At 36.4% G+C, this 12,224-nt stretch overlaps 1 protein-coding gene across 4 annotated transcripts in view; it reads right to left on the bottom strand.

Annotated features, from left to right (window-relative positions):
- Positions 1-12,224, bottom strand: part of LOC135288968 (zinc finger RNA-binding protein-like) — a 64,467-nt gene that overhangs the window by 18,120 nt on the left and 34,123 nt on the right. For all 4 annotated transcript variants that reach the window (XR_010351771.1, XM_064402321.1, XM_064402322.1 and 1 more), the window contains 7 exons: positions 11,456-11,652; positions 9,926-10,045; positions 8,815-8,960; positions 8,265-8,427; positions 5,828-6,033; positions 5,432-5,582; positions 3,861-4,002 (listed from right to left, as the gene is read on the bottom strand). Coding sequence is in view for 3 of the 4 variants with exons in the window: in XM_064402321.1 (XP_064258391.1) it covers positions 3,861-4,002; positions 5,432-5,582; positions 5,828-6,033; positions 8,265-8,427; positions 8,815-8,960; positions 9,926-10,045; positions 11,456-11,652 (1,125 nt within the window). In the remaining variant the exon portion in view is untranslated. The remainder of the gene's footprint in view (positions 1-3,860; positions 4,003-5,431; positions 5,583-5,827; positions 6,034-8,264; positions 8,428-8,814; positions 8,961-9,925; positions 10,046-11,455; positions 11,653-12,224) is intronic.

The following is a 12,224-nucleotide window of genomic DNA, read 5'->3' as shown; positions in this document are numbered from 1 at the left end:
AGGGATATAATGCAATGATCACTTTTAAAAGTATTGTATTTTACTAATTATGAAAATGGCTATTGTGACTAGTGACAAAGTATACTGATAGCATAACTGGTGATACACCAGACAAGATGAAAAAAGAAAGCCTTCACTCAATGGCACTCATTTCACAGAAGCTGGCTGAATGGAATATAATTTACTCCAGCAAGATATAAAGTTAGGTAACTCCAAGAATAGAAGTTATATATATAGTCACATGAAACATGCCAGCAAGTAGGGATGCTGCAGACAGACTGCCCAGAAACCACCTATTTATACAGAAATGCAAAATAAATAGTAGGATACTTTAAATAGTAGGATACTTTAGAGAGAACTAAAAAGCTATAAATGAACATGGTTCTATAACTTTGCAAAATTTAAATCTGAAGTACTCCATTCAGATTTGGGCATTTTTTAATAGGATAGTCCCATTGCCCTGCATGGGGCTAAAAGGGGGAAGATTTCAAAATAAGAACAAAGTTAAGAACATAGATATCTTCTCAAACAGATGTTTGAACTTATGGACTATATATTAAAGTGGAAAGAAGAATAACTGAACCAACAAGGTATTTACACAGGAAATGAAGACATTTAAAGTAGCATTTCATTTAAAACAAAACAAAAATCAAACTGACACCTATACAAGAGGGGTGCCAGGTAAGATAACTGATGAAATAACTAAAACTTGGATATAAAAAGACAAGGAGTATATTTAGAGGAAATGCACAGCAGGAAAATAAGAGGCAAAATAAGGTTGAGAAATTAAAAATGTGTCTCTTCTGTCCAGTAGCCTAATCAGTCAGTTTTTTAGTCTTTTAAAGCAACTATGCAAATAGATTATACTGTGCAAACTTTAATCACAATAACTCACTACATAATTTGAAACTCCAATTACTTCTAGCTCCAAAAAAATTCAATTTGGAAAATAATTTTACTAAAAAGAATTACAGTTTAAGTGCACAGAAGAGAATCATACACAGTGCTGGAAATGTCAATCTAAAATGTGCTACTACTAGGTATCATATGAATACCCTTGAAACTTAAAAAGACTAAGAAGTTGTAAGACACCTAATTGCACTGAGAATATATTGACTGGAAAAAAAAATGTATCAAGGAAACTTTTGTAATACTTAATCTGTGAATTTTTGCATCTATTTTACATTTTAGGATTAACCCCTTAAATAGTCTTTAACTAAATTCAGATGCCTAACCTACCACCCTGTTGAGCTAAGACAAAAAAAAAGTTGAATTAATTTACAAAACACAAGCACAAATTCGTACCCTATATAACCTAATTTATTACTACCCTAAATATAAGGGGTTAATCTTCAGTTAGACGTCCTGTGTCCACACTACTTAGTCATTAAAAGTTAACAGGCGTATCAATTTTACTAAGTTTTATTACACAGAATACATTTTACCCAGTCAACTATTTGAAAACTAGTATGAACACTGCTTAATTCTAGGATAGAGACAAAGACAAAAAGAAAAAAACCCATAGTAACAGTAGGTCCTAGGACTATGCGTCCAAACCCCTCCTTTGTAAAGCATGGCAGGTGTGACACTGAGCTTTACAAAACCTTGGTCAAAAATCCTTCCGATGTCTTGATAGCAACCCCTGACAGGAATCAAGACCCTTTGCTAGAAAGCTTAGGACTGGGGCTGTTAGCGAAGGATAAAAAAATAAAGACACGTGCACATATATATATATGCTTTTATAAATATGTACACTTTGTTTGCTGAAGGAAAGAATCCACAGCTGGGTTAGAGCCCTTTGAATATATCTGATTTGGTAAACTGTCAAATGCACAATACTGTAAGCAACAGTAGCTATGTGGTTAACAGTTTTATTTCACACTGGTTTTGGTTTGGTTTTTTTTAGCTTTTTATAATGTAATGGGATTATTGCACTTCAAACATGTTTCTATTCCTCATGCAAGTCTCAGTCTCATCTTTACTTAAACTTCAGGCTAAAAATAAAAAAAAAGAAAACTTTAAACCATTGTAAGACACAGAGCATGAGGAGCTGCAGTAAGAAAAAAAAACACATACTATTACTCTGCAGCAAAAAAGCAGAAGTCTTCATAGTAAGGCCTCCTTTGCTGCAATAATTTGCAGTTCAGTCTTCTATTTGCTCTAGCCTCAAAAGTGAACTTTTTATACTGCTCAGTGTCTTGAAAAGAAATCTAACTTGATTTTGCTTGCCTAGAGGCAGTACTCTAGCAGTGAATAAACTCATTTTAACTCAAGTGTGGGTCAGACAAAAGTACAGATTTGTTTCCTTTAGGTGGCATAAATTAAGGGTTTGATCATAATAATTTGAAATTTGTTTTCTTTTTAGTCTACATCATAGAATTTTAGGCCAGAAAATGGAAATTTAGTATTGTGGCAGGATCAGTATTGCACTTTTTCACAGTATGTTAATAAACAAACATGGTGTTTAAGGTTAATTTAATTTAATACTTAATGTAATTTAATAATCAAATATTTTAAAGCATTCTTTATGAGCTTAAATAATACATGAAGTCTGATTCAGCACAGACAAGTTAAAAGTCATATTACACTTAAGATTTTCAAAAAACAAGTAAACTGGTTGGGTGTGACAGTATATGTACAAAGACTTTATAACTAGGAATAATATGTAAAACCCAAAAATCATGTACAAAACACTCTTTAAGACTTCAGAAGTCATCCAAACTAGAGAATGTATCTTGACATTTTTCTTTCTGATTATGTAGGATGACTTTGTTAACACAGCTTGCTTACAATGCATTAGTCATAGCTACAGAACATTTACTAATGCAATATAAAAATCTCAAGTAATTTAGAGAACATGTAATGATGAGATGAAATTAAAAAAGTCTCTGTGGCTTATATAAATACATATATACACGAGCACAAGTATACATACATACAATTTTTTTCAACCTGCATAGGAGAAGTGTTAAGACAGCCTCAAATTTGCTATATGTAGGTTCACTGTCAAACACCAGAACCCTGTTTGCCATGATCTCTTCAACTATGAAAATACAGGATTAAAAGGAAACAAAAGTTAGTTTTATCTGACCCGTAAACAAAAGGAACCAATTTACTGTAAACATTAATCATGCTTGTTGGCTTAAAAGCTTTTAAAGCTTGGAAAGCATTACAAAACAGACCGTAAAGCAACATTGCTGGCACCAAAGAAACTGTGAACTTCAGAAAAGTAATTTTATTTACAAATTTCACTTTCAGCTGCAGCTGAAATGGCAAAGCCATTTCTTATTTTCCTAGTCTGAGTTTGCCAGTTGGATAGAAGACTGATTGCAATATCAGGAGCCTAAATATATTCAAAAATAACTCCAGGCCAAAAAGCAACCTCAGAGTGCTGGAAAAAAATTACATCTTCTTTTAAAATTATAGGCACTGTTACCACCAAAAATATTATAAAAGTAAATTTTAAGTGGTGCTGATATTTGGAATATGTACATTATGGTAATACTGATCTAGCTAAAACTTGAAAATGTGATCTTTCTTTTAAGGCAGGACTGCATTAGAAAGCCTGTTTATAGCCACTTGTAATAAAATACTTAATTTTACCTATAATTTTAAAAGAGGGGATGAGAAAGAATCAAGTTTGTACCTTTTCCAGAAAGCTGAGGTTGGACTTCAAATTAGAATTTTTAAAAATTAAATGCATCGTATAAGCATTTTTTATAGGAAATTGTTCTCTACCGAGACTGTTGAAAAACAAGGTTTTGATCAAGTACATTAGTTATGCCAGCATGTTGCCTTCTAGGGCCTCAATGCTATCTTAAGCAGAATAGATAGAAATAACATCTTTAAAACATCCCAACCTCTATCCCTCATGTTCTCCTCCCGAATGACTGGAGATGTCAGTGTGATAGTAACTTGCATTTTGGGTTCCACACATGAATTTAAAATTATTGCTGCTTCTGGGACTGCACACTTGATATCATATTTCTCGGGACTTATTACCTAAATATCAAGAAACAGAAACTTCTATTATCATGTGGCCAGGAAAAGTAAAGGGAAGAAAATGGATTTCAACATAGCCTTTTTTAACAGAAAGGCATAAACGCAATATAAATGCCTGTATATTCAAAGAAACAACAGTATACACAATTAATACATATATATACATGGACTTGCATACTGCTTCCAAATCATTAATGAAAACACACAGCAGTTGCCAAGCGTACAAACGAGAAAAAAACAACCAAGTGAAATTCATATAAATAAGTAAATTACATAACAAGAATCTTGACAGCATTTGAGATAAATAAAAGCCTCAGTGCTACTTCAAATGCCAATTGAATGTTTTTATCATTGGAACATAGGAGCCTTTAAAAAGCACCAAGATGCAGAGGTGGTTCTTCAAGCTTGCAGTTACAAGTTGAATACTGCAAGTCACATTCTATACTTGGCTATCACAACATTCTCTGATGAGAGCAAAGGACAAGATTAACACCAGAAGGAAAAAATAGTAAGAGTAACAAGGTGGTTACTCAGAATTTCTTCTTGTGACTAGATTTAGTAACTCTAAATACCCCCAAAATAAAGCTGTAGGCACCCCTATTACCTTCTTCCACAAACTAGAGGGACAAGTGAATTCCCCACAAAGCCAGACCAAGATGTGTCGGGTTTAAGTTTTCTTCTGTTATTTCAAACAAGAGCAAACCCAAGATTATTTTCTAATCAATCTGATCCTGCTAATGCTTCTACCATGCCACTGATTCTGTTGAGCATTTTACCAGACTGCATTGAAGTACTAATGCTGTGAAAAGCATCCTATAACAATACTAGACAGGCTTTGTTCAGTAGAGAGTACTCAAGCTAAAAACTTTATTCTGTACTTTCATTTATTGTAGAAATACAGCAAATGGTTTATATGAATTTTGCTGAATGGTTTAAGACTACATGTACTTTTTTTTTTTTTTTTTAGTGCCAAATTAAAAAAAACACATACAAGACTTAATTAACCACTTCTGGGACTACAAAGCACTGACACATACAAACTGGAAACAAGACAAGTACAAAGACACTGGCATTAATGGAGAACTTTGACCTTCAGGCAGTGCAAGCTTCCTGTAACACCACACAAATTACATCTATCGCTGCTGGTAACTGGATAATAGTCTTTCTTCTGCTCATTTCTATTTCCCAGTTGAAGGAAATCTATTAAATTATGATTGAAACTACACTGCTAGCATAAGCGCCTAGACACTTGTACAGAAAGCAAAACACACAGCATAGTCCCTGAATTCAGACACAGTCAGAAAATAAAAAGAAACTGTACCTGAGCTATGAAATGCAGCACAGTCAGCCCTACAGACATTTGACTTGAGGACAGACTTTTACAGTATTTTTATCAAAATTCAGATCCAAAAATCTAAATATTACTTACTGCAAGTTGTTTGGGAAGACTTTCAGCAATAAAACCAAGTAACATCTTTGAAGGCTTCTCAGCACATAACAAAACAAGATTGACATTTCGGTCTCCACGGAGTAACAAACCTTTAGCCAAAACGCCCACCCGTAAAACTCCTTTCAAAGCTCTGTGAATTATAGTTAAAAACTGCATTTAAAATACTATAAAAATCATAAAACTAAACATGAAGATAGAAAAATTAAATAAAATAGCAGTATTCCATATACTCTTGAGGCCACAGTGACATATGCCATATTAAAATCTGAAGGGAACAGAATTCCTGAAAGCACTGATAACAGTACAAGGAAAAACATAAAATGGCTTCAGAAAGAAGTCATAAAATTCTTAAAAAATAATAAGGAAAAAAAATACCTGTCTTTACTGCTGTCTTTATTGTCATCTCCCTCTTTGCTCTTACTTTTTTCATGGTCAGTCATATTGTCAGAAACAAGTTTCAAAGCACGCTCAGTAATAGAGACAATTTTTTGGACTGCTTGAAGTTCCTCCTCTGTTGGATATATAGCTGCATGTTTGGTCATCACATAGCGGTCATCAGAGGAGTCAGGGCGGCGTAGAGGCTAAACAGATGAAAAAGCACATTTCTGAAATTTGGGTACACAACAGGTCAAGGCAGGTGACTGTTCTGCTCTCATGAGGCCCCACCTGGAGTACTGCATCCAGCTCTGGCAATCCCAAAATAAGAAGGATGTGGACCTACTGGAGCAAGTCCAGAGGAAGCCACCAAGATGATCACAGGTCTGGAGCACCTCTCCTAGGAAGACAGGCTGAGAAAACTGGGGCTGTTCAGCCTAGAGAAGAGAAGGCTCTAGGGAGATCTTAGAGCACCTTCCAGTACCTAAAGGGGGCCTACAAGAGGGCTGGAGAGGAACTTTTTACAAGGGCATGTAGTGAAAGGACAAGGGCTTTAAAGTGAAAGAGAATAGGTTTACATTAGATATTAGGAATAAATTCTTTACTGTGAGGGTGGTGAGGCCCTGGAACAGGTTATTTAAAGAAGTTGTGAATGTGCCATCCCTGGAAGTGTTCAAGCCCAGGTTGGATGTGGCTCTGAGCAACCTGTTCTAGTGGAAGGTGTCCCTGCCCATGGTAGGGAGTTGGAACTAGATGATCTTTAAGGTCCATTCCAACCCAAACTATTCTATAATTCTATTATATATTTTCAAGTTCACAGGTGATGTGTGACCAAAAATCAAATGTGGCTAAACAACAGAATATTCAAACCTCAAATTATTGAGATGTAAGGAAACATGAACTGAAGTATCCTTAATAACTTACACTGATCACAATCAATCATATCTGTAAAAAACATGAGATGTATAAAAAAAACCAAAAAAACAAACCAACAAATTGGGAAATCCCAGGACCCAGTACCTCCCCAACATAAATATCTATTGTCTTTCTGTTAACTGGGAAATATTTGCATACTGCCATAAAATAAAGTATCCATGATTGCTTTCATAGAATCACAGAAGAATTCAAATAGAAAGGGACCTCAGGAGGTCCTCTAGTCCAGCCTCCTGTGGAAACCATGGTCAGCTATAAGACTATATCATGTTGCTCAGAGCTTCATCCAGTCAGTTCTTGAAAACTGCCAAAGATGGAGCTTCACAACATTTGTGTGGAGAAAAAAAGAAAAAAAAATCCTGTATTCAGTTTGCACCTTTTTTGTCTCAGCTTAAGCTTACCCTATCACTGTAAAGAGCCTGGCTCCATTGTCTTTATAACGCAGGTATTAGAAGGCGATTACATCCCACTGAAGCTCTCTTCTCCAGGCTGAACAGACCCAGATCCCTCAAGTCTCTCCTCACAGAGCACACTCCAGACCCCTGATCCCAGTAGCCACACCTGCTGTACTTTATCAGTACCTGTCTTGTACTGGAAAGTCCAAAACTGAATGCAGTATTGCAGTTTGGGTCTCATCAAAGTGGATCACTTCTTTTTATCTACTGGTTATGCTCCTGTTAATATCACCAAGGATGCTATTAGCCTTGCTTGCTGCCAGGGCACATGGTTGGTTCACATTCAGCTTACCATCTGCCAAGAACCCCACATGCCTTTCAGCAGGGCTGCTACCCAGCCCTTCAGTGCAAGTGGTTATGCCCTCCCAAGTGTAGCATTAGGCTTTTGTCCTTGCAGAATTCTATAAAGTTCCTGTTGGTCCATTCTTCCAGTCTGCCTAGGTCATGCTGGATAGCAGCCCTGCCCTCAAAGGTATCAACTGTTCTCCCTACTCAAACCAATTCAGTTTCATGTCAGCTGCAAACCTGATGAGCGTGCAGTCACTCTACCACCTTTCATGATGATCGTGCAGTCACTCTATCACCTTTCAGATCATTGATGAGGTGCTAATGAGACAAATCCCAGAATAAACACCTGCAGCACTGCACTTGCTTACTGACCTCCAGGTAGAGTATGGCCCACCACTAAACCATTATCCTCTGGGACTGATGATCCAACCACTTTTTATCCATACATTTGTCCACAATTAGATAAATAAAAGTATAATGCAATTAAATAAGAAGTAGTACACAAATCCAGAGTGACTTGTATTCCAGAAGAAAGAATATTTGTCTTCAAGGCATCCTTTTGTCATATAAGTGGGCTTATTTTGAAAGAGGTCCAACTACAGAGTTTCATTAGTATATATTTTTTCCTTCACTTTTCCATATGCTTTATTAAGAAATGCTGGAGACAACTGAAGTAGCACTGAATAACTTATAGTTCTTAACTGTGCCTCTTAGTAAGTATTTTCTTCTTTCTTTTTTTTCCCTCAAGCTAAGAAACTCACGGCTGGTCCTTGGGGCTGAGGAGGCATTCCTGGTCTAACTCCCAGCAGGCCTAGAGATCCTGGAGGACCATGAAGATATCCTCCATCTGGCATTCTGCGACGGTCATCCCAGTGATGCTGCTCTTCCTCCATTCTCCTCCAGTACATGTCCTCTTCATATCGCCTGAAGTACATCAAAATGTCCTCTTTATATAGCAGTTAATACTTCCAACCATTCTAAATAAATTCTTGGATGTTCTCACTAACTCATTTCTAGTAATCAAGAACAAATACCAATGAACTCCAGAGGGCAGTTAAAATGAATGGTTATTTTGAAAGCAGGTCTGAATTCATAGCAAATTCTAGTGAGTCTACATTCCTCAGAGAGATTGAACAAAAAACCCAAAACAAAACAAAACAAAAAAAACCTGAGGGATAATGATAATTTAAAACAAGACAGTATAGAGCTCCCAAAACAAGTATTCAAAATAAGTTATTACAGAAGAAGAGTTAGTTTTAGATAATCTGACTGCAACTTTGTCTCATTTGCTGATAAAACAGAATGCATTACCTCATTTCCATCCTCCAGCGTTCTTCCTCTTCTCGCCTTCTCCAGTATTCTTCTTTCTGCATCTGTTTCCTCATCTTCTCTTCTTGAATTTTTCTTGCTCGAATACTGGGCTTTACTTCTACTTGTAAATCTGGGTTTACTTTTTTCTAGTTCAGAAAAATAACAAATAAAATGTTGGTTCGCCTCTTATCATCTCAAGGTTATGGAGTTCTTCTGACATGTTTAGCACACACTACTGGTCTATGATAAAATCAAGGGGAGTAAAATGCAGTTTTAGAACTGCACTGAATGAACAGCTGAAGAAAAATCTGTGTCTGGTATTTTAAAGGAAAGAAACAGCAATGTACTACATATAGCATTAATTCCTTTTTCAGCTATGTGAGAACAAAACTATCTAAAATTAAAATGCTACATGAAATACTAAGTAATTTGCTGTTCATTCTGTAGCAGGATGATTACAATATAGCCTGAAAAAAAAAACATTTCATCTTAACTACAGTGTGCTTCCGGATGCCCTGTTCCTGAAGGGTCCCTCATACTGGATCATAATCATAAGCCACTAAATACATTTTTCTGGCAATTTTTTCCTCTTCTTTTATCCCCTTCATGATTATGCAGGCCCATTGTATCTTCTGTGACCACAGTAAATTCTTTTTATATAATCTTATAATAATGAAAATGCACACCATGTGTCACTGTAGGTGTCTCTCCATTCATGACTAAAATGTCTGCAAATACTTGTTTCTCAAATGTCTCCATAAGGGGTTTATGTGGTTTATCCTGCCAAAGACATCAACCATTTGAAATTTACAGTAAGCAACAAAGCACTTACTATTGCTTGCACACATTATACAAAATTTTAATGTTGGAAAAAAATGCCTGAAAGCAATGTTCAGAATGTTTAAAGCAACACTCAAACCAAAATGCAGTTTCAGTCTGCATTACAACTTTAAAGACTATACTCCCTCAGAAATATATTTCTCTAGCTTTTTTTTTATATGCTGTTTACTCAGAGCACCTACTTCTAACTAGTCTTTAAATATAAGAACATGTAATCAGTCAGCTGACATCTGGTAGACTTCCAGATAAAAGTATTAGCATTTTTACCAACCTTATACTGAAGTCTGTGCCGCCTTCCTTTTAAGTGCATCTCTTTGGCATTAGGATCATTAAAACTGCATTCACAAAGTTTACAGTGAAAGCGGATCACCTTTCCTTCATCATTTCTTACCTGGAAAATAAAAGTTATTAAACACGTTTACTTTTTTTTTAACAAAAGCTGATTTAAAAATTAATTGAATTCAGTGACACTCGATAATGTCTACCCATCTCAAAACATGCTTAAAACTTCACACAGGAACTGAAAAAAGGCAAAATAGAATTTTCAATTCTGACAGACACACCATTGTGATTGGTAAGGAATAAAGTTCTTCGACAGCTTTAAACTTGTGCCCGAACATGAGTTGAATAATTACAAACTATGAAAAATTTGCATCATATTTCATCCACATATCTCATTCCATCAACATGAAGAATGCCCCACTGAGGTCAAAAGAAACATGCACAATACAAAAATGTAAACATATGCACAAGCCTTTGCAGGTTCAGTGCCTTGTCACTCTTATCTTCAAGAAGGACCCAGGGAATTACAGGCCAATCAGCCTTACCTCAGTCCCTGGGAAGGTGATGGAGCACCTAATTCTGGACACCAGTTCCAGGCACATTAAGGACAAGAAAATCATCATCAGTAGTCAGCATGGCTTCACCAAGGGAAAGTCATGCTTGATCAACTTGATAAACTTCTGCAATGAAGTGACAGGCCTGGTAGATGAGGAGAGAGCAGTTGATGTTGTCTACCTGGACTTCAGTAAGGCCTTTGACACAGTCTCACCATAATATCCTCATAGACTAACTGTTGATGTAAGGGATGGATAAACATACAGTGAGGTGGATAAAAAGCTGGCTGAATGGCAAAGCCCAGAGGGTGATGATCAGTAGAATGAAATTTAGTTGAAGGCCAGTAGCTAGCAGTGTATCCCAGGGCTCAACGTTGGGTCCAATTCTGTTTAACATATTCATTATTGATCTGGTGATTGGGCAGAGTGCACCCTCAACAAGTTTGCTGAAAACACAAAACTGAACGCAGTGGCTGATATGCCAGAGGGTTGAGCTGCCGTCCAGAGAGATCTGAACAGGCTGGAGAAATGGGCTGACAGGAACCTTGTGAAGTTCAACAGAGAGAAGTACAAAGTCCTGCATCTGGGGAGGAACAGCCTCATGTGCCAGTATATGCTGGGGGCCACCCAACTGGAAAGCAGATTGACAGAAAAGGCCCTGGGGGTCCTGGTGAACACTAAGTTAAACTTGAGTCAACAATGTGCCCTTGCTGCAAAGGTGGCAAATGGCATCCCAGGCTGCATTCAACAAAGTATTGCTAGCAGGCTGAGAGAGCTGATCGTTCCTCTCTAACTCAGCACTGGTGAGGTCACACCTGGAGTCTTGTGTCCAGTTCTGGGCTCCCCAGTGCAAGAGAGACATGAACATACTAGAGAGTCCAATGAAAGGCCACAAAGATGATGAAGGGACTAGAACCTCTCTCCATATAATAGTTAAAAAATAATTCATGTTTTCATATCAATACCTCCTCCACATAGTCATGGCCCACTGGCTGGACATCACTTTGCAAGGCAGCAAGAGTCGTAGGTGTCACTGGTTCAGCTGCTGTGTCTAGTTTTACTTCCTGTGTTTGTATTGTAGCAGCAGCAGTTGTTGCTTTAACACTTTCAGCTGATTTCATTTCTTCCAGTTTACTTCCTGTTGTCTGAAGTTTATTACCACCTACAAATCAAAAAAGTTAAATCTCTAACTTTCATAAAATGAGAATTATACATGATGTGCAAACTGAAGAGTTTATTTGCAAGTATCAATGTTCTGATCAAAGCAGTATCAGTCTGAAAATTAGTTAAACCAAGCATTTTTAAATACTATTAAAGTTTTGGTTTTTTTAAAAAAAAAAAGCTAAACAAAAATTTATTTAAACACCTAGTTTTTTATTTTAGCAAGAAATCTTTTGCTTTATATTGTTGCAATTGTCATCATTCATTTTCATGCTTTTTCAAGAGATAGGACTGAATGGGAACAACTCAACAAATAAATTTTAAATTGTTTTTGTAATCAGATTTGTTTTCTTTTTGCAAATGGATCCAAGAAAGTACAAACATTAAAAGGTTTTGAGGTACTAACAAAGACAGCATACTTTCAGTGTTGCAACTGCATAGGTCTTTCCTTTGAGAGCAAGTTAGCTTACTGTTGAACAACTACTTTCTGTCTCTAAATGTCTCTCATGCTTATTTCAAAAGTTTCCACTGTTAAATTTCCAGTGTTACAACAATGTTTCAGTTTCCCAGTTA

Source organism: Passer domesticus, chromosome W (assembly GCF_036417665.1).
Source record: "Passer domesticus isolate bPasDom1 chromosome W, bPasDom1.hap1, whole genome shotgun sequence".
Lineage (NCBI taxonomy): Eukaryota > Metazoa > Chordata > Aves > Passeriformes > Passeridae > Passer > Passer domesticus.
The sequence above is the reverse complement of the archived record's forward strand: the minus strand, read 5'-3'. Positions and strand labels throughout refer to the sequence as shown.